Source organism: Podarcis pityusensis (assembly GCF_964106645.2).
Source record: "Podarcis pityusensis genome assembly, chromosome: 5".
Classification (NCBI taxonomy): domain Eukaryota; kingdom Metazoa; phylum Chordata; class Lepidosauria; order Squamata; family Lacertidae; genus Podarcis; species Podarcis pityusensis.
In genome coordinates, this window is record NC_138032.1 from 41,383,555 (window position 1) to 41,410,446 (window position 26,892).

Genomic DNA, 26,892 nt, shown 5'->3' on the forward strand with positions numbered 1-26,892 from the left:
CTGGGAAGAAGGAGTGATTGTTAAACCACTCTTGAGAACTGTAGATCCATAAACTGCAGTTAACAAACTGCAGTTCCCAGGATCCTATGCGGAGAAGCCATGGCTGTTAAAGCAGTATCATAGAGTTTATGTTGCCTCTTGTGGGTGTGGCCTCAGAGGGGGAGCAGGGCCATGCCCCCCAGCTGTGTGTTTGGTGAGGATGAGAAAGGGCGCTTCTTGGGCACTGACAAGTCTCTGTTGGCACACACATAGGACCTATGCTCATACTTGTTCAACTCGTGTCCTTTGAGGGTCACGGCTGGTGTGTGGTGGAGCTAGCCTGTGCTGTTTAACTGAACCCCCTTTCCTGAAAAATACTTCCTCTGGAAGGACCTGAAGCGTTGGAACAATTGGGAACAAGTCGTTGCTGTTGCTGCTGTTGCTGCTGCTGCTGCTGCTTCTTCTTCTTCTTCTTTGGTTTATCACCTCCTCCCATCTTTCTGGGCTTCAGATTAGCTGCCAGCCTCACCAAGGTGATTATCAGAAGCAGGTTCCTCACAACTAACAATTCTGAGAGCCTGGGAGTTGTACCTGCCAACATTAGCATGTGGTGTGCTTAACACAATGAACCATATGCCCTAAGAATAATTGTGAGCAAAACCAAACAAGTCAATGATATTGCAAATAGAATTGCTTTCAAACATTATCACAGACCGGAACAGTCTATCCTCTGTGGGTAAATATACTAAATAATGCCCCTTATGGGAGTAATCCATCTCTGAGCTCTTTGTTCTTGTCCTATAATGAACCTTTTAAATGAAAACAATACCGTGACTTTCCTGAGAACTAACATTCAAAAACCGCCTGGGGGCTGAACAGAGAAATATCTTGGCCCTTTTTAACTGTCCACCACACGTTGTTATTATTTATTATTATTATTACAAATGATTTTGTACTGCTACGGAGTGGGCCTTATCGTACATGAAACGATTAAAATGCTTGCAGTGTTAACTCCTTGTTTTTGTTTATATTTAAAGTAACCTTTAGCTTAATGCTGCAAGAACTGCCAGTTTAAATGTCTGCATAACTCAGCTATTGTTGCAATAATCCGGACAAGCTTTGTTCTTCTTACGGTGTCTAATGACCACCTTTCAGTCTCCAGGAAGCTTCCGCTCTTCCTCTCCAGTGGCTGAGCTGAAACTAGGGGTATTTTGCAATGGTGTTTTGAAGTTTGTTAAATTCTGAAACTCCACCTCTAAGCGGTGCTGTAATTTGAATTGTGAAGGAGTACTTGCAGATTTTAGGAGTACTGAAGTTTGCGCTCATAGCTAAAAACATCTGTATGCTTGGCACCCCTACAGGAAAATACCATAAGTTATTAGAATCAGTGCTACCTTGGACATAGAAGCTATCTATGTAGACCCATTCCTATAGCCACAGACTTACAAGTGGTGCAGGAAGCCCCTTTTCTCAACCAATAGCTTGTCCCTCCTCTGCCCCCTTCCAGCAGGATTATCATAAAAATCCTGCAAAGACTGCCCCTTCATTTTTACAACACATCCATTCACACCAAGTTTTTATTCTGTTGTCTTATCATTTAAAATATCTTATACTGTATTGCAGTCACACTGCATTGTTCTCAGCCTCCCTAAGTGTGGGAAGAGTAGGATACAAATTAATAAGTGAAATAAGGCACCATTGCAGAGCTGTATTCTGCATATATTCTAGTATGCACACTTGGTGTTGCAGAAATGGAAGCTGGTGCTCAGTGGTGCCACAGAGATTGCCCCATTTAAGATTTGGAAAGAGCCTGCAGAGTGAGACATGCTTGCTGACAGTTTGATGGGTAGCTCTTAATTTGAAAAAAGGGACACAGCGTGAGTATTGTTATTTGGGACATTTAGAACCAAATATGAAAAATGCACAGCAAACAAAAGCTATGGAAGTTTAGCATCTGGTGTCATATGTTAGGAACACTTTGGTCAGTATTTAAAACTGCTTATATACCACAAACCAATAAGGTGATTTGGATTTAAGTCAGTTTAGTCCTTTGTTCTTGATTGTATTCGAGTCTTGGCACTCTAGTACAGTGCATCTGCTACAGCCCAACTGGACTCCTTCATCTGCCCCAGCTGCAACAAAACATGTCTCTCCCGTATTGGTCTTGACATCCAACAGCTTGACCTCACAAACATATACGCACCAAGGGGCAATCCTCCATTGTCTCCTGAGACAGAAGGATGCCAACAAAGGATTTTCCTTTGAGTCTATGGTGGTAGCAGAAAAGACTACCACCACAGAATCAAAAGAAAATCCCCCAGACAAATTAGTCCACATTACCTCCTGCAAAATATAACGCTGTGTAAAATGATGTAAAGAAAATAGTTTTAATGCGGAAGTTCTGCCATTTTCCCAATGTGATGCTACTAACACTGTCATTTTATCTGAAACAGATTACACCAGTACCCGGCACTTTTCAAATAAATTGTGTTGGCCCCCATCCCTCCAAACTTGAGCTGACCCTGAGAATGACAAATTAAGCAAATTAACTGATTTAATCTCCTGCCTTCCTATAAGATCCAGCAGTTATTGCTGGAAATCATCCTGTAAGGAGACAATTGGAAGAGGATGTATGAATGAGTGAGTGAGTGGAGGCAATGAACTCAGATCACCCATGCAGTGCAGACACGCTGATTATTTCCAGCCCTTTCTACTCCTGTCCCAACAGCTGTAGCTGATTATACTAAGTCCCATTTCCTCACCAGACTTGAACACAGTTACATAAAGCTGCTATGTAGGCAGCAGCAACTTAATCTCTTTGATGCCCCTAATAAGGTAAGTATGCTTGGTCCAAATGTGTGTACAGAATTTCTGTTTTGGGCAATCACATTCCTGAGCTTTTAAGAAGAACTAGAGGTGCTTCTTGGAGAAAGGTCAATGGGGGGGGGGGGGACGACCCTTTCTGCTCTCTTCACAGAAGAAGCAGTGTTTGCTTTTCATTTTTTTAACGTTTGCCATCCTTTGATCAAAGATCAGTTTGTTAGGTGGCCTGCATGAGGCCCAGGAAAAGGTGAGTTGGCTGTCCTAGATAAATGCAGAAACAACTTTTTGCACGTGTCATCTCTGTTATCTTGCTGTACCAGAGGGAGCACGCTACTGACTCTGATGTTGCTGCCCCATTCGCCTCCCTTCTGTAACCTCTGGTGCTGCCTTATGACACATGGAAGAGGTGCATCTGGTGCTTGCTCATGTAGGAATGAGAGCACGCTTTCCTCTGAACTTCAGCATCAGGAAGGTGCTGTTTTAAGTGGTGTTGATTATCATCAAGGATCAGGCAGCAGTACTAAAAAACAGGGAACTTTATTTAAACAAGCTTTCTTTAACTCCTAAACTGTCTCAGACCCTCGTCCTCTCTTTCTATACTTTCTGGGCTGAAACACTTTCTGGTAGCTGCCCCTGTGCCTTCCCTCTGTGTCACCACGTTTCTCTCTCCCTGACTGCTGCCCTAACCCTCTTACTTAGTTCCACACACTTTGATACAGGTGCAATCCAACTTGGAATGCTGTATACAGCTCTGGTTGCCTCACCCTAAGAAGGATGATGGAGCCAGTGTGGTGTAGTGGTTAAGAGCGGTAGACTTGTAATCTGGTGAACCGGGTTCGTGTCTCCGCTCCTCCACATGCGGCTGCTGGGTGACCTTGGGCTAGTCACACTTCTTTGAAGTCTCTCAGTCCCACTCACCTCACAGAGTGTTTGTTGTGGGAGAGGAAGGGAAAGGAGAATGTTAGCGGCTTTGAGACTCCTTCAGGTTGTGATAAAGTGGGATATCAAATCCAAACTCTTCTCTTCTTCAATGGGAAGGAGTAATGTTGCAGCCTTTGGGGCTTTTTTTTGTTTAGAGCAGGGTTTCCCAAACTTGTGTCTCCAGCTGTGTTTGGACTACAATTTCCATCATCCCTGACCCTGGATCCTGCTAGATAGGGATGATGGAAGTTGTGGTCCCAAAACAGCTGGAGACCCACATTTGAGAAACCCTGCTCTAAACTAAACACCACTGGCATGAAACCCTCATAATGTTGCCCAGAAGGGGGTCCAAGCCTTGGTCTGAGAGAGTCCCACCACCACCACCAGTGTAAGGGGAGAGAAGTTTGTCATCTTCTCCATGTGCCCCAAACTGGTTTAGCCCCCTCCAATCAGCATGGCCAATTGTCAGGGGTGATGGGCGTTGTAGTCCAGCAACATCTAGAGGCCACCACGTTGACTGCCTCTGCTGTAAAGCTTTTAAAGCAATGTGTAGTTTGGTCCTCAGAAACTCATCATGTGTGCAGAACTTTGACTCCTGTGTGCCTTTTGGAATCCTGGCTTAAGATTTCCAACTTCCCTCCTTTGTAGTGCTACCCTGGCAACTTTCCATTTTCTTGACCTTGTCCTATTGACAAGGCCCCCTTCACTTGGAAGATAAGAAATGAGTAAGAACTGGGCAAAACAAAACAAAGCATCATGTTTCCAAAAAATACAACTGTGCGCCTTCCTACCCCCACCACCTTGTTGTGAACAACGATGGAATTTACTGCAGAGGGAAATGGATGGATTTAGGGGGGAAATGTCCAGAAGAGTTTGTGAAGGACAGAAAGATCAACTAACAATAGTTTCCAGCATAATATTTTGAACAAATGTTCCCCACCCCATGTGGAAAGTGTTAAGTCGGGACTCTCGTTCCTTGGGACTCTCGTTCCTATGGTAACTTTTGGTATGTTTCCACAGATACCACATGTGCGACATCTGTGGAGAGGGGAATCAGAATGACATTCGTGTGGGTGGGAGAGTTATTAGCACAGGGATGTGGAACCTGGTGTCCCCCAGATGTTGTTTCAGCGGCGTAACGTGGGTTGTCAGCACCCGGGGCAAGGCAAGTAATTTGCGCCCCCTAACCCCTAACCTGCCACCGCTGCCAGCTTCTTCTTGCTGCTGCCTGGTCTGGTCTGGTGTGGTTCTCTTCCGCGCTCAGCGCTGCGCTGGGCGGCCGCTGCACTGCCCCTCCCCCAGATAGTCCCTCGCTCTCTCTCCGCACCGCACGCCTGGCACCCACCCCCTCCACAGTGGGCGGCAACCCAGCAGCTCGGATCGGATTCGCACAGCCAGCACTGCAGTGAGAGAGAGTGAGTGAGCCAGGTAGGGGCAGAGAGCTGCGAGTGCGAGCGCCCCCCCAGATGTTGCGCCCCGTGCGGCTGGCCCCCCTGCACCCCCCACGCTACGGCACTGTGTTGTTTGACTACAGTCCCCATCACTCCTGATCATTGACCATGTAGGCTGGTGCTGATGGGCCTTGGAGTCCCCTCCATATGGGGGGATCACAGTTTCCCCACCCCTGCTTTAGGGATATACTGTAATCCTATGTACACTTTGCTGGGAGTAAGCCCCATAACACATAGTGATCAGCAGCAATAAGAATACTCTTATTAGCGACGAAGTCTGTTGCATATTTACTTGGCTTAAACTAAGGGTAACCACTGAGGTGCCCTCCAAATGTTGCTGTTCCCATCACCCTAGATCATGGACTATGATGGCTGAATCTGGTGAGCGTTGTAGCCCAAAATCTGGAGGCCACCACATTGGCTAGCCTTAGCTTAAACCTTCCCCAACCCAGTGCATACCAGATGTTTTGAACTGCAGTTCCTATCAGCACCAGCTGGCCTCGCCCAGTGGTCAAGGATGACAGGGAGTTGTAGTTCAGAACACCCAAATAGCACACCAGGGTGGGGGAAGTCTGCCTTAAAGCAAAGCTGGGCAGACTTCTGGCTTCTCAGATCCAGTTTGCTTTTTACTTGAACCCCACGATTTACCAAATGGAACCAAGTGCTAATGACATACAGAAAGAATTAAAGATCAGTAGGACCAGTGGTGGCTAGTGCCTATTGAGACTGGTAGGGCAGAAGGCAGGAAGTCAACAGTAGGTAGAGTCAGAGCCAATGGCAGGTGCAATCGCAGCCAAGGACAGTCAGAGCCCACTGATTCTAGTTTTGCTGTAGATGAGTTCTACAACAGTGAGAATGAGGAGTAGGAAGCCAAGAGGCAGTGTCGCTTCCTGGGGAGTTTATAAGAGGGCAGGCAGGTGGGGACTGGCTGGTGGCAGGATGGGGTTTCACTGCTCCATTTGCCCTATTGAACTGCCATAGATCTTCATCTACTTTCTGCCTACCACTGTCTTAAAGCACTTAGCTCTGTTTCTTATTGGAACTGAAATACTGCACTGGCCATTATTATTTTGGGGTTGGAAAGCCAGTTCTAGAAATGTGATGAGCGCCGGCACTGCCTTTGTTCCCTCCTTCTCAAAACTGGAAGTCTGCCCACATGAATTAGCCTGAAATCCTGGCTGAGACTGGAATCTTACCTTATCAGTGTAGTGTAGCGAAGTCACATAATAAGTTGTTTTTTTTAAAAAACAACCAACAACAACCTTCCCAAACCTCCCTTACTCCCTTTGTGTGACCTTCCTATCGTAATCAGAGCAGGGAGTTACTGGCGGCAGCAGATCTTTGAAACGCCTCATTCCTTAATTTGTGGGGCAGTTTGTTTGAATGTTAGGGATACTCAAAGAAGAAGGAACAGCCCACTGAAAAAACTATTATAATTCTGTGTCTTATTTCACTGTGGTGTGGAAACTTTCACAGAATATGGACTTGCAATAAAATAGTGAGAGGGGGTGTGTCTGTGAAAGTATCCTACTATGTAACCAAGATTGCAGGAGACACAGATTTATGGCCTAGCCACAATGTGAGTTTCCAAAAAAGAGGCACTGTTTGAAATGAAATTAATCAGAACAAATGGTGTTACGGCCAGGAAAGTTTGTATATTCTCGAGCTGAAATATTAACAATGGTAAATACAGAATCAATCGGCAGTGAGCTTTTATTTTCAGAATGAGACTAGTTTCCCAAGAAGAACTTTTCAGGGAGAAAAAAATAGGCAATAGATTTAGAGTATGTAGCAAAACCAAGTACTCATTCTCCATTGATTCAAGAGCAAAATGTTGGGCGTATGCTGTCTGTGTCTCTCAACAATCTTACATAACTGGGTGTAGACTAGGAAGAAATCCCATCTTGTCCAAATCTCCTTGAAAGAAAGGTGGGATATAAATCTGACAAATAAGCCATTTGTCAACATGACTTCTCCAAGCTCTAGGACTTCTGGTCTCTTTTCAAAACACCATCACTGCACCTGCTACTTGTGGACAACAAATGGGTCTCTGTGTAAGAGCTCATTCACAAAAAAGGAAAATCCATTTCATTTGGCAACCTTTCCTCAATATCTTCTCTCCCCCCCCGCCCCGCACACTTGAGCTGCTGTGATGTGGGGCTTCCTTCCACACTTGTATAAGGACTTTCATCTGGTGCCCTACAATAGGCTCTTGTCCTTGGTTCCCCACCCCCTACCACTTCTTGTTTAAAAATACTTCAGAACTTTTTGTTCATGATTGTTTGGAATGGAAATATGAGCAATATGGAGCACAGAGCAGGATATTCATGCTGAACAACATCCACTGACCTCCTAAGTTTCTAGGAAGTCCCACTATGGAAGCTGACCTCTTGGAGATCAATCTAGGCTTTAAAGAGCAAAGTCCATGGAGAAGAAAGGCAGACTGGGGTGCGGCTGGTTTCATTTCAGCCTGAGGGTTTGGAGCTTGACTTGGGGCTGCTGGGCTGGGTTCTTCCCGTTACAAGCCATTAAAGCTCAAATTCTTAAACTGGAAATCTGTTTTTTGATGGACAGGCTGCCTGAGAGATTGCCTGGACTATACCACGCACATGGAAAATTGATCATCTGAATAATTTGTCATGATGAGGACAAATCATGTTTTTGCTTGCTGTTTCTTGAGCCACATTAGGAAGGTTTGTGGTAGTAGGCAAAAACACTCCTTGGACTCCTTCTTTAAAAAACAAGTAGCCTTTTGCATTTATTTTTTTCCATTGGCACACCTGTGCAGGAAAAAAAAGGTGAAATGGACAAGTGCATTGAAAGGCATTGTGTCTCAATAGCCATAATTTACCATGGCTGCCAAGTGACCATTTTATTGCAGTGCAGTGCAGTGTATTCATAGGAGTTGTGCTATTCACTTCAAACACATTATCACAGAGGCTATCCAGAGTTTTTCACCATTTGTTAGGCAACTTGTTTTTAAAAAGGAGAAAAGTGGAGTTAGGAACCAGAGAAGAGCAGGTAGCAGTACTCTAGGCAAGTGGAAACCATGGTGTGTACTAGAGCTTTTGCCAAGGGACCAGAGAGGAAGGATATTATGTGTATATTCAACACAATTGCACATAAAATGTGTACAGGAGAAATTCACACACCAAAAAAGCTGATGAATTGTCATGACTTTTTAGAAAATTGCGAACGGATGTGGAAATGTGGAAAACTGAACTTAAGACTGGAAAAATGAAAAACTGAGAGAAATCATAAATGACATTTGCTGGACTAGTTGGGTCTTTGGTGTGTTCCAGTAAGATTCTTCTTACACCAAGAAGAGATTCTTGGGGGTTCCTAACATTCAGAAGGGAAGTAGGGGAAGAACTTCCATTTATGGAAACATTATTTTATGTACACATAATTCCTTTTCCTCTTCCAGGTTCTTACCTAGGACTATTTGCTCAGGCTTTCCATGCCCAAGAGAGACAAGTAACAATGCAGAACTGCTGGCTCTGAACCCTTGCTTCAAAACATAAAAACATGGAAAATGAATTAACTTGAGAGTGAGATAAATGATTGTTGGATTGTGTAGCCTCTGCAAGAGTGTATAGAACTGCATAGGCGGCTTTGCCCTTAGACATTGCTAGATCCAATAGGTTTCCAGACCGCTCTGGCGGCATTTTGGAGGAGTTGGCAACTCTCCTCTTGGAATACCCAAATGACTCAGGTGGTTGACATGGTTGCCCCTGAAAGCTCTCTCCTATTGGTTCAGGGCAGCTCCCTGGTTCTCCAGGAATCTGCTAGAAATAAAACTGTTGTAACAATGACTACAGGGCTGATGGCAAAACACCCAAAACAAAACTGACCAAACACTACTTGAGAGTCCATTTGAAAGCCTGTTCCATGATCGCATAGGCAGCAATTAAATCTTAGCTTTTCCACCAGCTTTGCATCTGTACAATGCTATCCAGCACAACTATTTCTGATTGTCAAAAGGGCCTCCTCAGCTTTTTGCTGTCAAGAACCATACAAACACACAGTAGCCCACAACAAGCCTTAATTGCACTACAGACAAAGTTGCTCACCTCCTCTCAAAGCTTTGTACTGGCGATCCCCTTGGCCTTTGCAAGAGTGGATCTACACACAGGGAAAAAACACGGTATAAATAAGTCAAAAATTACAATTTTTCCCCGTGTATAATACTCCCCCGTGTATAAGATGACCCCTATTTTGGGGGACTCTAAATTAAGGAAATGGAGAGAGATTGGCCAGAGTTCTTAAGCTTTTTTGGGGGGGTGCTGACAATCGCTCACCTGCCTGACCACCCGTGCCATTCGCACAACCCGATGAAGCCACCGATCTGCCCATCAGCTGCCAGCAGCCACCAGTCGCATGCACACTTGCTGCAGCAGCAGGCATTGCTGCAGCAAACAATCACCCGCCCAAACGCTGCTTAAAATCTCCTGCTCACGGCTAACACCAATAACACGTCCCCCTGTGCACTATCCGTGTATAGGATGACCCCCAATTTTTAACAGTTCTTTATAATAAATAAACCTTGTCTTATTCACAGGAAAATACGGGAAATCGTTATAAGAAAATAAACACTATGCAAAAATCTATGCCATACATAGCCCAAGTAGATCGCTGTGAATATGCTTTGCCTGTGGTTGCCCTTGAGTGCGATTCAAGCCAAAGGACATGTTAAGCTATTCAGGCTGCTGCTGCTTTTAAGTGTGCTTATGCTGGTCTCTTTTATTTTGAAGCAAAAACAACCAAGGGTGAGGGGCAAACTGGGGCAGGGATCAGTGTCCTGTGTTGGTTCCTGCTGAAAATTGCCCTTCCCCAGTTGCTATTGGCTCTGCGCAAAGCGCTATTTACTTTATGCTCTGTAAATTTGTCCTTTTAAAAAAATATGCTACCACCACATCTTGCATCAGTGAATTCCATTGCTAAAAGGTTTCTATATCAAAGCAGTAGACACAGAAGTATCGGTGGGATTTTGCAGGCTTCAGAGTTGACAAGGGTTCTGCCACCTCCATTGTCAAAGTCAGTTGTGCTCCGTTATCTTTTCCCATGTGACATGCCAGCCGCAAGACATATGTCAAATGCATCTGGCTGTCAACACCATCGAAGAAACACTGAGGCTAACCATTTCATTTTCCTGAATGGGCTACTCATAACGGAACCAGGGGGATGGAGAATGTCATTGATTAAGCCCATGTTATGAAAACTGGGAGATTCCTGACAGTGGTGAAGTTATGTAAATAAATGATCTTTCTAGGAGGGGGTTCTTAAGATGGCATTTGGGTATTACTATCCTTTCCTCAAAATGTGGGAAGCCTGTTGCATCTGGGGGCCCTTTTGCTGATTCTGCTGTGTGGGGTCTGGGGCCTCTGCCCCAAAGTCCTGCCCTGATGTTATCGCTGCTGCCAGGGTTGCTGCCTGTTGCCATTGCTCCAGCTTTGTGTCTGCAGGACTTGGGGAGATGCAGCTGGGAGCTGCTGTCTGCACTGTTGGAGTAAGGACCGAGTCTGTGGGACCGTCTCCAGATGGAAGGAATGCGCTTGGTGCTGATGTGGTGAATGGGGGATTGTCAGGCCGAGCTGGCTGGGTCACAGGGAATTCCTGTCTGTAACCTTCCCCGACGACATTTTGCCAGAAATAAACCCTCGATTTGCTGCCAACACAAACAGAAAAGCTGGGATTCCACGCTGAGCACAAAGCCCCTGTGTGCTCACTTCCGGGCGGTGTGATCCTCTGTGGGAAAGGGGACTGGGATGTGGTGTGTCTGTGTGTGGGGTCGTATCTTAGCTGTTCCTTCACTATAGAAACGGGTGCAGCCTCACAGCTTGGAATTGCAGCCTGCCCGTCATATTCTGCTTACGCACAATACATTTCAAGCTCAAAACTTCCCTCAAAGCACCCTGGGAACTTTAGTAAATTACAGCACCCAAGGAACCTTTGCTGGAAGCTGTGTGCTGTAAATGTATGGAATGCACGAGGCAGGAAGGATGAGCAAGGGTGCTCTGTTTAACACCAACCTCAGCTTTTTGTCACCTGTACTTGGTCTCCAAATGTTCAAAACCCTTCAGTTTCTCAAGGTTTTCTGTCAGGAGAAGAAGCTGATGTTTTATTCATTTTACTCCTGAGAATTTCAGGCTACAATCTGTTTCCCACCTGAAGGGAAGAGGAAAATGAAGGTCAGTGGTTTCCGTGGAGCCCTGAGCACAAGCTTGTGCCTTAGCATCAGAAACAGAGAAGGTGATGCATGAATAATAATAATTTGTTGTTGTTTAGTCGTTTAGTCGTGTCCGACTCTTCGTGACCCCATGGACCAGAGCACGCCAGGCACTCCTGTCTTCCACTGCCTCCCGCAGTTTGGTCAAACTCATGCTGGTAGCTTCAAGAACAGTGTCCAACCATCTCATCCTCTGTCATCCCCTTCTCCTTGTGCTCTCCATCTTTCCCAACATCAGGGTCTTTTCCAGGGAGTCTTCTCTTTTCATGAGGTGGCCAAAGTACTGGAGCCTCAGCTTCACGATCTGTCCTTCCAGTGAGCACTCAGGGCTGATTTCCTTCATAATGGATAGGTTTGATTTTCTTGTAGTCCATGGGACTCTCAAGAGTCTCCTCCAGCACCATAATTGTACCCTGCCCACCTGACTGGGTTTCCCCAGCCACTCTGGGTGGCTTCCAACAGATATAGGAACACATAAGCTCTACTGTCAGGGGCAATATGCCTTTGAACATCAGTTGCTGGTAATCACAAGTTAAGAAAGCACTCAGGTCCTGCTTGCTGGCTTCCCATAGGCACCTGACTGACCACTGTGAGAATGGAGCGCTGGACTAGGTGGGTCTGATCCTACAAGGAACATCTTATGCAGTGTTCTTAAGCTCTGCATTGAGAGCATAGCTCCAAGTACTTGCATATCACAAAGTGGGGTTCAGAAGAGAATGTAAATGAGAAAACATGCATGCAAATGCTTTATCTCAGGAACAATGGCTTCAATACAGTTTTTCAGCTGAAAAACTACTGGTGAAATAATACTGATTAGAGAACACTCAAAACCCTGTGCCTTCTTTACAGATTGGTATAGCTTAATTTTCTATGCAGATGGAAAGCATGTAGGCAGGAGACCTTGTTTCCTTTTATGGAATGATAGCTAGAGGTTCCCTGCTTGCTGCGTTTCTTTGTGAGATATCTGCACGTTCTTATTTGGTGCGATTGTAATGAGATCTCTCTGCTGATACTGTTTGTAAAAGGAACAAAATGAGCTGTAAGTCTGCCTTCGGTTCTGTTAATGTTACTGTTTGTTAAATGAAACTGAATATATATATATTTAATAACCCTTGAGAGTGTGTTGAAATGTGATCTGATTGTAAAAGGGATTGTTGTGCTTCTGTTATATTTTCATATTCATCCAGGTGCTTATCTTCGAATCATCAGAGCAAACGTAAGCACTAACTTAATTTGAACAAAAGCGGAAGGCTGCTCACCAAATTACTTTCGCGGTGGACCTACCACTTTATTTCTAATGTTGTGTGTCCTGTATGTTCCTGTAATTTTTTATACTACAAATGTTCCAGGGATTTATTATCCCACTTTTGTCATGTTATAGAGCAAGCCCCTCCAGACAGCAATAATATTGTAATACTGGGGAAGCATAGCAGAAAAACTAATATAGCAGAACAGTGTGTGGATGGGCCAGTATAAACCCTCCACTAATGCACTATAATTGCACCAGTGACGTGTTTCAGAATACACACAGACACACACAAACCCCCCACACATTTGGAAGGGCCCTGACTCTCTGCTCAGTTAATTTGGTGAATCTCTGATTCCAGCCAGACAGGGAGTGTTGATGTGCAACTGTGGCACTTAAGCCACTTCCTTCTTCTCCTCCACCCCACAGGCCCAATGCCCAGTTTCCTCCTATTCTGTTGGACAGCCAAGGAGGTGGCTTTCCGCCACCCTGGGATTTCCCTTTGCTCTGGAGTCCTTGCCTGATTTAATCATTCCGTTTCCCAGCCTTTCGAGGCATCGTTACCATGCTAATTGCCATCCCCGGCCAGCACCACGCAGCTCCAAGGACAAGAATAGATTCCACCCCTGTTCTCAGTGGAGTGTGTGTGTCAAAGGGGTGGGTGGGAAGGAAGACACTGGGAAGCATTGTACTCTCCTTCAAAGGGTTTAAATTTAGTTGCCTTATTTGTTGCTACAAATCACCTCAGCCAGGGGCCTCAAATGCTGCCTGCTTGGCAAAATGCTGCACTGTGAACCTTGATTCCCAAAATGAGAGATGCTTAGCTTGAGCTGACCTGGAAGTCCTGCCCTTTGTGTCGGACGTGTGGGGGTTAGTTAATGGTTATAAAGGCACCTCAGAGGTCCTCAAGTCCAACTCTCTTTCAGTGCAGGAAAGAGGCCCTTCAACTGTACCCAGAGGCTCTCTCGTCTTTTATTACTTAACACATGCTGAATCTTGTCTTTGTAATATTGCTGAGTCTAAGTTGTGGCTGATATAAAACCCAGGTACTCCAAACCAACAGAGGTGGCTCTGATACCTTTAGGATAAGAAATGAGAACTTATTTCAGTATTCCCTCTCTCAGCCTGGTAACATATGCATGTTATTTTTGATCTTTTTTCTCAATGGACTTCTGCTTCTGTATGATAATCTTGAAGCCTATATACTGTATTCATTCATTCATTCCCCACCCATCTGGCTGGGTTTCCCCAGCCACTCTGGGCAGCTTCCAACAAAGATTAAAAATACATTAAAATGTCACACATTAAAAACCTCCCTGAACAGGGCTGCCTTCAGATGTCTTCTGAATGTCAGGTAGTTGTTTATCTCTTTGACATCTGATGGGAGGGCGTTCCACAGGGCGGGTGCCACTACCGAGAAGGTCTTTTGCCTAGTTCCCTGTAGCTTTGCTTCTCACAATGAGGGAACCACCAGAAGGCTCTCGCCATTGCTTTGCATAGTGAGGCATTCCAGGTGCAGCACTAACCAGGATTAGCTTGCAATCCTATATCACAGCCTTCTTCAACCTGCTGCCCTCTAGATGACCTCCAGTCCCAAATATTTGGAGGCCAGTTGGTTGTAGAAGGCTGTTATATACATCTGCAGTCAGCTCCATTGAACTCAATGGAACTTTGTTCTGTGTAGACAGATGTAGATTTGCACTATGAGTTTCCTTTGGATGAAAGAGCACTGGGGAAAATGGTGGCATACAGTAGTTGCTTCATTTACAAAAATGCATGCATGGTATAAGCAAGCAGGAGGCACTCCTATGAGGTGGGAGCTCCTTCCATGGTTATTCATCTTCAGGAAGGCATCTCATCGCTCTTCCTTTCTCTTTGCCTCCATGTTCAATAGATTTGCTCCAAATGAGCACTAAAGAGTAGTTTTCCCAGGGGAAGCAGCAGGAGAAGAGGAAGTGTGGATAAGCCCACCGTAATCAGACAGCAAACTCATAACCAAAGCTTTTTAAAGCCAACTAACACCACCTTCCTCTTTTGTTGATGGTTTCTATTTTCAACTTTTATTTCCTATTTCCTCTTTGCTAGCTAGCAAAACAATATGCTTGGTATCTAAGGTTGCAACAGCATGCTCTAACAGCCAGTATTTTGCAACTGGGTTAAAATAAATTATACTTATTAAATATACCACACACCAGTTGTTCTACTGCAGGGGTAGCCATATTGTGCCCTTCAGATGTTATGGACTACAGCATACATTGGTCACGCTGGCTGAGGATTATGGGAGTTGTAGTCCACAACGTGGAAGAGGTTGCATTGTCTACTGCTGTTCTATTGCATTAAAGCTCTAACTCTGCCATTGTGTACAATAGGACAACTGCACTGACTTCAGACTTGCTGGCAGGAGAAGGAGGAAAGGAGAATCATTCTTCCCATCTTTAGGCTTGTCCTTAAAGGAAGATTCTAATAAGTCTGAAGTATACTTATTAACAAATAAAGCGTTAAGTTAATAAAGCATAACCATTTAACTTATTATGGATTTTCAAAAACCCATGACTTGACAGTGCTGCATTCACTGAATGTGCTTCAGTCCCTGAAAGACATTCTGGCAGAATCTGCATCCATTTCAAATTGTTGGCAGCAGTGTAATCAGACTGGAGAGCCCAGAACTGATTTGTTGTGGAATTTTAGAACTCCAGGAATAGCTTCTGCAGAAACACAGAGACCAAAAATAAAAGCAGAGCTGGGGAGGCTTGTGCAGCTGGGCAGAGATTTAGCATCTGGACTAGCAGTGGGGTGAGTGGCAGCTGATTCCTGGCCAGCTTTGCCGCGCTGTGTTCCAGCGTCAAAGAGGAGTGGGATTGCTTCCTTTTCTGTAGCTGCATCAGATCAGGCAGTGACAATCAGCCTTGTGGTATAGCTGGCGAAAGGGTGGGAAAAGTGCAGGAAATTGTGGCTAAAATTATCAAGGGGATGGAACAATTTCCTTATAAATAAATATTACAATGTGCAGGGTTCTTCAGTTTAGAAGAAAATGGTGAGCAAGGAGGACCACCAAAAGAGGTGTGGGAAAAGTGGGTAGAGATAAGTTTTTCTCCAGCTCTCAATAATACTGAAACCCAAGGTCATCCAGTGTAGTGGAATGGTGGGGGATTCAGGAAAGACAAAAGAAAATGCTTCTTCATATATCACCTAGTTAGGCTTCGAAATCCTCTCTCGCAAGATGTGGTGATGGCCACTAAATTAGACGTGCTGTAAAAGAGGATTAGCTTCATAGATCCCCAGTTGCAGTGGGGACCATGAATGGGAATGGACTGCGGTGCTCATTCGCCACTTGCTTGCTGGCTTCCTGCAGGCATCTAGTGCCACTGTAGGAAAGCAGGTTGCTGAACCTGATGGGCCTTTGACTGTCCTGATCCAAGAGAGGCGTTCTTATGCTGTGTGGTTTGTAATGCCGTCTTCACTTTGCTGCGATTGCAGGTGCCAAGCTGTGCAAGCGTTTCCATCCAAAATATGCTGCCATGGGATTTCTTTTAATAGTGGCTATAATTGCTTTAATCACTGTGGCTGTCACGCAGAACAGTTCTGCCACCAAGAACAGAAAGGTAAGTCACAGGAGAGCCTCCTGCGGAAGCACTGTGAACGGTTTAGGCCAGTGATTCCCTGCACTAGTGCAGCATGGGAAGGGCTAATACGAAAAACAAAGCATGTTGGATGCATCTACCGCTCCCCGTGCATGTCGGAACAGAAATAATCTCTCCCTTTCTCTGCCAGTTTACCGGTAGTGGCAACATTTTGAGGGAGGGAGCAAGGATGCACTAGGGTTCTCTTATGCTATCCATTCTGCAGCTACAGGGCAATCCCAGAAGGTTCATCATTGCCCACAAAGTATGCTCCTTCACAAGTGTCCTGATTTCCTAGGCAAAGAGGAGGGTGGATTACCTGGAAGCAACTTTGAATAATATAACCTGCATTTGCAAGAAGGATACCTGTTCCATTCTTCTTATGGGTGATTTGCGAAAAGATATATGTATTTTTCAGAATAGAAGAGTAAAGAGTGCCTTCAAATTTAAGCAAAAACGAAACACTTTTGCTCCAGGTTTCAAAGGTTTAGGAAGCACTGGCTTGAGTTCTTGAGCTACAAGATACCATGACTCTTCGTGGTCCCTCCCTGCTGTGCTTTTATGGTCTGGTTGATTCATCTTGTCTACCAAACATCTCTGCCGCAGAATTTATCCTGCCCTGTTCCCATGTCAAGTCAAATACCTTCCTATTGGTCACAATACAAAAAACCATTAGTGGTAATGTTAGTAATTCCTGCAAAGCCTGCTGAGGGTAAAATTCGGTCCAGAGACAGGTGCGTCTTTAAAAACCTACCGTGGCTTCTCATTTTAGGCCTGAGCATCTTACATTCAGCGCAGATGGACTTATGTCTGAAACCACAATCATGTGGGCAGATCACTCAAGAATTTATAAAAGGTCCCAGTTTTGAGTAAAGGCCATATTTGCACATCTGAAGGATGCAATGACTTGAATCTAATTTATTTGCAAATACAACATTGATTGCAAAAAGATAGGAAATGAGATGGATATGTTTGCTTAAAACACACACACACACCTGGCTTTTATGGTAGCTAGGAGAAACAAATTATAATTAAGTGCTTAAACAGAAATGCGTCTCCATCACATCTTCCCAATATGCTGAGTTTTATTGAGCAAAAATTGTGGTTTTCTTTCTTCTGCAGTATGGGATTGTGCTGGATGCTGGTTCTTCTCACACTAACTTGTATGTATATGAATGGCCGGCGGAGAAGGAGAATGACACAGGAGTTGTGCAGCAGGTGCATGTCTGTGAAGTGGATGGTAAGAAAGTGGGAAAGTTGGGGCTAATAGGATGTTGAAATGATAGTAGAGTGAAGAGGGTAGAACACAGCATGCTCAGGAAAACACCAGACTAAAACTAGCTGACAAAAGTTCTGTGTTTTCTCTCCCAGGTCCAGGAATCTCAGGATATGCTGACCGTGTGGGAGAAGTTGGTGTTCCCCTAAGGCACTGCATGGATAAGGCAAAGGAAATAGTACCAAAAGAGAAACACCCAGAGACGCCAGTTTACTTGGGGGCAACAGCTGGCATGCGGCTGCTGAGGTACCAAAGAGGGATACAATCTGCGCTCTTTGAAATATCATGTTCGCTAGGGGTGAGATCGCAAATTTCAGTTTTCAAAGGTTTCTTTGGAGTTGACAGGGATACTCAAACTTGGCCCAGTTTGTCTTTTCTTCCTCTCACCCCTGGGAAGATTCAGTTACATACCGGCACCGCACAGTGTCTGCATTTCACAAACATGTCATTGCTGCGTTCAGTCCCTTGTTGTTTGCTCAGTTTGGTCCATATACAGTGGTACCTTGGGTTACAAACACCTCGAGTTACAAACACTTCAGGTTACAGACTCCGCTAACCCAGAAGTAGTACCTTGGGTTAATAACTTTACCACAGGATGAGAACAGAAATCGCGTGGCGCTGGCATGGCGACAGCGGGAGGCCCCATTAACTAAAGTGGTACTTCAGGTTAAGAACGGTTTCAGGTTAAGAACGGATCTCCGGAATGAATTAAGTTTGTAACCAGAGGTACCATTGTAGATGACAGTTCAAACCGGAACATGTATCTCTGCCTGGACACACTGATGCAAAGTGCCTAATTTGCTCTGTGTGCTTGGACCCCCAGCTTATAAAAGCAAGCGCAGGAATCTCTCCATTTCCTTCACTTACTATTGTACATTGTGATGCCCAGAGGTGTTGCCATAAGCTTTGGATAAATCAGGTTCTCCATAATGGCCATCATTCACTCACACAGCTATTCTGTGCCCAATCCACAGTGCTAACGCTGCAATAGTTACGAAGATTATGAAGGCGACTTGTGCAAAGCCTCCTGGTATATCAGGTGCTCTTTGTCAGGAAGCTATGTGTGCAATAGAATGAAGGCTGCTTCTGATTATGATTAGATGTGATTACAGGGGCTTCGACTGGATGACTTTTGGGTCCCTTCCAACTCTACAAGTCTATGATTCTGTGATACGTTTTTTTTCCTGCTCCTGTTTGTAAAATCACATGGAAGTAGTATGGAAGGAGCCAGAAAAGGGCTGAAGGTGCCAGCCCTAGAGCATTGTTAGATAAGCCAGATAAAAGCAAGATCTGCACCTTGCAAACCTCTCAGGTCATTCTTCATAATTTGCATGTCATATCCAAGCATCTGCTTTATCCATTGTCACAAACATGCACATCTTATATCATTTCTTGGCCACTTCCCAACATGCACTTTTAAAAAGCCAAAGAAGGAAATGGAACTATCAGACATCTGGCCTCAAGTAGCAGGGAACGCTGGCAGATTAATTTTTTTTAAATTGATGAACTGCTCTTTATCCAAACAGCTTCCAGGGCAGTGCTGAATGATAAAAATACAATATAATAAGACAGCACAACGTAACTCCCATCCCTCTTTTGTACATGCAGACTGGAGAACGAGAACACTGCTAAAAAGGTCCTCTCTGCAGTGGAGGAGACCCTGCGCTCATACCCCTTCCGTTTCCAGGGTGCCAGGATCCTCACTGGTGAGGAAGAAGGGGCCTATGGCTGGATCACCATTAATTACCTGCTGGGCAACTTCAAAGAGGTAATGCGCCATGCCAGAAAGGAAACACTGCTCCCTGAAGCTTGGCCATGCTTACTTCCATTTTAATAGTGATGACTCCTTACAGCAGGGACGGCAAAACCTGTGCAAAACCTCCTTACAGCAGGGACAGCAAGGGCTGCATGCACCCCACAACCTCATTTCATGGCGGTGGCAGAGGAGGGGGGAGGATGGAAGTGGCAGAGAGAGAAGGAAAGGGATAGCCCATCCCTTTTGACTCTGGCACCTGCCCACCAAGCAGCACATATCCCACAAAAGATTGCCCCTAAAGGATCATGGCTCTTGTAAACAAAACAAAACAAAACAAAACAAAACAAAACAAAACAAAACACTCTAGTGCCATCCAAACCACAAAAACAATTGTTAAGTATGGAAATATAATTCATTGCTGCAAAAACAACAAAGCATCTTGTGCTGCTTTTTAAAGATGCACAGATTGACTGTGGCACATGCTTTTGTTGACGAGAGGCCTGAATAAATGGGCTTCAATCTTTAAGGTGCCACAAGACTCTTTGCTGAAATACATATTGCTAGAATGCTGAGTTAAGAAGTCTCCAACCTGCCCACCCCTGCAATTTAAACAAACTATTGTTGGCCTTCCCATACTGTATCTCATACTTGAATGATCCTTGGTTTCTCCCAACATGTCTATTCCTTACTAACCCACCTCTTGCCTGTGCTAGCACACCTCTAACCATCTGATTCCCCTGACTCCATGCTTCCATTTTCCTGGGTCGCATCCTGCGCCGCATTTCCCACAAGCTGGGTCTTCTGTCCCTTGACAAGCTCATGCAGCTTCCTCCCATCTGGTGTGCTCTTTTTGCAGTCTATCTGGCCAAAATTCCTGCCCCGCATCTTCTTCAGAACTGGAACCATAGGGGCGCTGGACCTTGGTGGAGCTTCCACACAGATCACCTTTGTACCAGACCAGGAGACACTGGAGTCACCAGCAGATACAGCAAACTTCTATCTCTATGGCAAACAGTACACTGTGTATACGCACAGCTTTCTGTGTTACGGGAAGGACCAAGCACTCCGGCTCAAGCTGCTCCAAGACGTTCTGGTAAGTTCGGGGTGACTCTTAAGCTGCACGCCCAGCTTCCAAGTCTGTTGTGTCCAGCTTTCATCAATCTGAAGATAATTCTGGTTGCAATCGTACTAAACCAGAAGCAGTAGAGCAGGGTGGCGGCAAGGTCAAAGCTGTACAGGAACATTAAGAAGAACAGCAGACTGACTCGCGCTGTCTACCAAAGCAGCCCTGTCCCACTGCACCTACGACTTCTTCACTTAACAACTTACATTGGAGTGGGGAACCTTGTCCAGCTGCTGGGCCAGATCCTACCTCCCCCATACTCCTTGGGCCACTTTGGCATCTTTCTGAATTCAGGCGACAAGTTTAAAGGGCCTTGTTCTCAGCACCAATCAGCTGATTGCTGCAGACGCTCGGTCCCACTTTGCCTGTTTACCTGCAAATGGACATTCTTCCTCTGCAGGCTAGAAAAACTGTCTGCAGAGCTTCTCTACAAAGGACACATGTCCACCTCTAGGTGGAATCCAAACAGCATCTGCCAACTTTAAAGGGGTATGCAGTCAGCTCCACTCAGTGCTGTTAGAGAGCCTCAGTTTCCAAGGGATAATCAGGAATGCCATGTAAGCTCCTGATTGCTCCTTTGCAGCCACAAGTTCCAGACATCACAAATGTGGTGCAGATGAGTGTGGTTTGGGGGAAATAGCCTTGCAGGTCAAATTAGGATCCCTGCTGGCTGAAACTAGCTCCTAGTCCAGAGGTTCCCAATGGCTGACCTACATGCATGTTTTTCAATATTTTTCCTGACATATTTCTTTCTGGCCATCCATTGGTGTTTTTGTTTTGTTAACTTGGTAATAAAGTAAAAAAGCAAAAGCAAATATAGTAACAATATGGATATTACTTGCTGTGAGCCCATTCCTGCCTAGATCCAGGTTTTTCATTGTCTTGTGTCATAACTAGTTGCTGGTGTGTGTAACTACCCATCCACCCTTTTTCTTCTTTTCACTGCAGGACTCATCGAGTAGCAGAATCAGAGACCCATGTTTCCACCAAGGATATGAGAGGACTCTTAATATTTCTAACCTGTGCAAAAGCCCCTGTACAGCTCCAAACATCACCCTACCCTGCTCCTCACAGCTCCAAATTGAGGGCGATGGAGATTATGAAAAGTGCCTGACAAGCATTGAGAAAATCTTCAATACTGTCCACTGTCCTTACTCCAGCTGCTCATTTAATGGTGTTTTCTTGCCTCCAGTATCTGGGGATTTTGGGGTGAGTACATATAAGCATCTGCCTCTCTCCACCAGGCAGAAACTGGTGGCTTTACCCTGGAGGAAGGACTTTTGGAGTGCAGTTTGCCTGTCCCGTTAGTGTAGGCTTGTATTTAAACAGTAGTCTGGTAGCCATGATGTGAGCAGGAATTACATGGAGGCAAAGGAAAGACGGATTCTTTCCCTTTTCCCCTGACATTTTGCTTGGTTTTTCTGCTAGGTGCACCAATTTGTTATCTTCCTCTGTCTGCCACTAGGTGTCAAAGTCCAGCTGAGCTACACTTACCATACAAGAACATGAAGGTTTCTTAAGATTTCATTAGCACCCAGTTAAAGCAACAGATTGACTTAGCACATGGGTAGGCAAACTAAGGCCCGGGGGCTGGATCCGGCCCAATCGCCTTCTAAATCCGGCCCGCGGACAGTCCGGGAATCAGTGTGGTTTTACATGAGTAGAATGTGTCCTTTTATTTAGAATGCATCTCTGGGTTATTTGTGGGGCATAGGAATTCATTCATTCCCCCCCCCAATATAGTCCAGCCCCCCACAAGGTCTGAGGGACAGTGGACTGCCCCCTGCTGAAAAAGTTTGCTGGCGCCTGACTTCTTGGCATAGAACAGCTACCTGAGCAGAAGGAGAGAAGGCTTGCTGGGCATGAAGCATGGGGAGTGTCCATGGGGTCTACTGCTATTGGATGGGATGGGAACTCACAGCGGGAAGTGGTAGAGCTTAGTGGTAGAGCTTTGCATGCAGAAGGTTCCAGGTTCAATCCCTGGCATCTCCAGGTAAAAGGAGCCTGCACCCTATGATGTAAAAGGCAGAGCCACTGCCAGAGTAGACAATATTGAGCCAGATGAGTCAATAATATAAGGCGGCTTCCTGCCTACCCACAGAAAATACTGGGTCATTTATGTTGGAGACAGCAAAGAACTGTTGATAATAATAGCTGATTAGTTAGTGAGCTAGAGATTACCTATCTCTTCTGCTAAACATATCCAGAGTAATGTCCACAGCATAATCATGAAACCATACACATAATCATAAAAGTACATGTACAAGCAAACAACAAAGAGTGTTTAACGCACCGCCACAACCTAAAATCATCCAGGGTAGAAGATAAAATGGCAGCAATAAGCCTAGATGTTAGGCATAAAAAGTCTTTCAAAATAAAGATGTCTTCATTTTTGGTGAGAGAGATGCACAGGAGGCAGCCCGATTGACTTTGTTTGCTAGGCCATGTGGTGTTCTGTCTATATGGAGAGCCAAGGGAGTTGTAGCCTTCTAACTTTTGCCCCGGATTAGATGAAGTGGGAGTTCATTGTCTACAACCCATAGCCAACTACAGTGGTACCTCAGGTTATGAACTTAATTCATTCCAGAGGTCTGTTCTTAACCTAAAACCATTCTTAACCTGAGGTACCACTTTAGCTAATGAGGCCTCCTGCTGCTGCCGCCGCACAATTTCTGTTCTCATCCTGAGGTAAAGTTCTTAACCCGAGGTACTACTTCCGGGTTAGCGGAGTCTGTAACCTGAGGTGTTTGTAACCTGAGGTGTTTGTAACCTGAGGTACCACTGTACCTGCAAATCTCTCTCCCCAGACTCGTGAGGACTGATGGAGGCAGAGCCCTGGGCTCCATTTCATTTGCATTTTTTGCAAACAAGTTCATGTCTTTTGTTCTTCAGGCGTTTTCTGCTTTCTACTACGTAATGAACTTTCTAAATGCGACAAAAAAGCCTATGGACCAAGTAATAGAAGAAGTAAAGAACTTCTGCTCCAAACCCTGGAATCAGGTATGTCATTTCCCCAAACTGGGAGGAATATGAGTCTTGACTCTGAGGAGGTGTGGCTTCCATCTGGCATCAGTCATGGTTGGTTTGGTGGTGTGGAGCCACACACCCAACACCAGCATTGCTGTAGCCTTCCTGGGCAGATCTGCCCTTGCCACTGCCCCAGCCCTGCTTAGGCAATTTGCAGCACTAGGGGAGTTGGGAGGGCAGCTCTTCCCCAGCACACCAGCTGCTACTGGCATTAGTGATGCTTGATGCACCAAATCCAAAATCACATTGGCTGTAGAAGAGAAGCCCCAGAGCCTCACTTGTCCTAACACAAGATCTGCTGGATTTAAGAGCTGTATTTGCCAGTATATATACGTGTTCATGGAAGACAATCTTACTTGGCTACCAGTGATCACCAAAGAATATACACATACCAAGAGAGGGATTGCAATGTTTTTTAATTTTTGATGCTATTATTGTGAACCCCTTTAAGCTCAATATTTGTTGCTGGAAAAGCGGAATACAGTGGTATCTCTGGTTACGTACTTAATTTGTTCCGGAGGTCCATTCTTAACCTGAAACTGTTCTTAACCTGAAGCACTATTTTAGCTAATGGGGCTTCCTGCTGCCGCCACGCCGCTGGAGCCCAATTTCTGTTCTTATCCTGAAGCAAAGTTCTTAACCCGAGGTAATATTTCTGGGTTAGCAGAGTCTGTACCTGAAGTGCATGTAACCTGAAGCGTATGTAACCCAAGGTACCACTGTACAAAGATTAAAGCAAAATCACATCTATCTTTTTATCTATCTTTCTGTTGACACATGAAAGGGAACTTCATGTAGAAACACACAGCTCAGTCATGGTTGTTCCAGGGATGGTTGTATAAATCTGAAAGATGGAGCACTTTGCTTCCAGGAAAAGGAAATAAACTGTCTTCCTTTCTCTCTGTCCAGGTGAAGGCTGAATTTCCTGCAGTAAAGGAGAAGTACCTGAGCGAATACTGCTTCTCAGCGACTTACATTTTCTCGCTGCTCAGCCAGAGATACAACTTCACCAAGGAGAAATGGCAGGGCATCCACTTCCTGGGGAAGGTATCTTGGCATGCAGAGACAGGAGCTGGGGAATGGCGGGGGGTGGTGAGTGGGAGGGCTGGGAAGCACCCCTTCCTCACTGGTGGAGAGGGAGCCGCAAAGAGGCCCGCAATACCTCAAGGACCGCCTCTCCCCAAATGAACCAACCCAGACTCATCGAACATCATCTGAGACCCTTCCTCATGCGCCTCCTCTGCAAGAGGCCTGGCGGGTGGCAGCACAAGAACAGGCCTTTTCTGTGGTGGCCTGCCATTTGTGCAATGCTTTCCCCTGAGAAGTTCGCCTGGCACCTCCAATACATAGGCGAAAACATTTCTCTTCACTAGGGGTTTGGCTGATTAGCATTCTCTTGCTTTTTAAATGCGTTTGTTGGGGGATGTGTTATTGGTTTATTTTTGGGGGGTTTTATGTATTTTGTATTCTTCTGTTGTGAACCGCCCTGGGATCTTTGGATGAAGGGTGGTATACAAATTTAATTACCATATTTTTTGCTCTATAAGACTCACTTTTTCCCTCCTAAAAAGTAAGGGGAAATGTGTGTGCATCTTATGGAGCGAATGCAGGCTGCACAGCTATCCCAGAAGCCAGAACAGCAAGAGGGATTGCTGCTTTCACTGTGCAGCGATCCCTCTTGCTGTTCTGGCTTCTGAGATTCAGAATATTTTTTTTCTTGTTTTCCTCCTCCAAAAACTAGGTGCATCTTGTGGTCTGGTGCGTCTTATAGAGCAAAAATACGGTAATCGTAATAAATGTGTCACTGCCCCCATTCCTCACTTCCCTTAGCAGTTCCTCTGTGCTTTACATCTCTCCTGCTGCTAGTGACCCTTCCCTCTTCTTTTCGTATCTATTTCAGATTGGCAGCAGTGACGCCGGGTGGACTTTGGGCTACATGTTGAACCTCACCAACATGATCCCTGCGGAGCAACCCTATACACAACCGCTGTCTCAGTCTAGCTATATTACCCTCATGGCCATCTGCTCCATTCTGGTGGTCTGCCTGCTTGTCATAGGCTACGTGAGCTATCGCAAACCAAAGTGCCTGAAAAAGGAAGTAATTTAGAACTGGGGTTGGCCTAGCCCACAGCAAAAACACAGCAAAGACCACTAGAGCCCAGTGTTCTGCTGAAATGGCTGACTTTGTACAAGGGCCTTCTGCGCCACTTACTCTAGCCACCGACAGATGCCAAGAGAGCAGCGTGCTTTCCTTCTGTCATCTTCCCCCATTCTGGAGATCCGCCTCCCATCCTGATCCTTGGTGGGGGGAGGGGAGCTGATTGGTGTGGGGCTCACATGCCCTATGAAGAACACCTGCTTCTCTCAGGTCCACCCCTCTGTGCATTGCCTCAGCCCTAGGAATGAAACATGTGGGGGAGGGGGGGCACCAAATAAAAAAATGGCCGGCTGGACAACGCAGGGACAGATTCTAGCCTGGAAGGACCAGCAGCTCTCAGGGTGCCACATCCTCTTTTGCGCCATTGGAAATGTCAACAGTCATTCATTAAAAAAAACAACACCTCCCGGCGGCACCTGTCACGTTCATGGCGAATCCGCTAGCACTTGCCATGTCATTTCCTGGGGAAGATCCCCTCTTCGAGACTTTTGACAAAACAGGCTGTCCACACGACTAATCGCCAGCCAGGAGAAAGCAGCGGAACACACCCTATCCAGAGAAGGTCTCAGAGCAAAAATGTGTATTTCACAGAAATTAGTCTGTGAGAGAGGAACTCTTCCCCAAAGTGCCATGGCTGCTACCTGGGCAATAGGCCTTGTGCTTACTGGTCGACTTGCCTGCTAATTGAATGGATTAGTCAAGGTGATCCGCAGGCGGCCGCTCCCTACGGACTGTGTGGATTCTGAACACTGAGGCCTGACGTAGCACACTCCTCCTAAAGCGTCCTCCTATGTCAACAGTATAGGTCTCTGGGAACAGTTAAACCCCAGCCTTGGCATCCTGGTCCAAATGAAACCAACTATTCACTTTGCACACATGTGTACAGCTCTGTATTTGTATTAAATATTAAAGATGTTTTGATTAATGCCAGCGTAATTTTCTTGTAATTTTCCAAAGGAGGTGGGATGGGATGGTGCTATTAGAAGAGAAACCAAGTGACCTTCAGAGAAAAAGGAATGACCTCACAGTCGGAGCAGGACTTGACCATACATGCCATAGGTGGCAAGGCTTATTGTATTTATAGTTTCTCAGCAAGGAGAAGAAAAGGGTTGTGGCGGTTATCTTATTCCTTTTCTGTTGGCCAGTAATGTCATGAATTGGTGCAAAGGGCTGGGAATTCAGCATCCCAGTGCTAATGCACAAAAAGGTGGTAAGATTGATTCCCACAATTGCAGGCTGAGGGCTTGTCCAGACTTCTACTTCTCCTACTACATTCCCCCAGG

General features: G+C 45.4%; 1 protein-coding gene across 2 annotated transcripts in view; it reads left to right on the top strand.

Moving 5' to 3' along the window:
• Positions 1 to 26,534, top strand: part of ENTPD1 (ectonucleoside triphosphate diphosphohydrolase 1) — a 33,898-nt gene extending 7,364 nt beyond the window's left edge. The window contains exons 1-10 of one of the 2 annotated variants that reach the window (XM_081008439.1): positions 15,258 to 15,442; positions 16,127 to 16,251; positions 17,392 to 17,509; positions 17,641 to 17,791; positions 19,154 to 19,313; positions 20,158 to 20,394; positions 21,373 to 21,633; positions 23,317 to 23,424; positions 24,361 to 24,498; positions 25,352 to 26,534. In XM_081008439.1, the coding sequence (XP_080864565.1) occupies positions 16,168 to 16,251; positions 17,392 to 17,509; positions 17,641 to 17,791; positions 19,154 to 19,313; positions 20,158 to 20,394; positions 21,373 to 21,633; positions 23,317 to 23,424; positions 24,361 to 24,498; positions 25,352 to 25,558 (1,464 nt within the window). In that variant the 5' untranslated portion in view covers positions 15,258 to 15,442; positions 16,127 to 16,167 and the 3' untranslated portion in view covers positions 25,559 to 26,534. Of the gene's footprint in view, positions 1 to 15,257; positions 15,443 to 16,126; positions 16,252 to 17,391; positions 17,510 to 17,640; positions 17,792 to 19,153; positions 19,314 to 20,157; positions 20,395 to 21,372; positions 21,634 to 23,316; positions 23,425 to 24,360; positions 24,499 to 25,351 lie in introns of those variants that run through there. The other variant, XM_081008438.1, reaches the window with a different exon arrangement.
• The last annotated feature ends 358 nt before the right edge of the window (positions 26,535 to 26,892 follow it).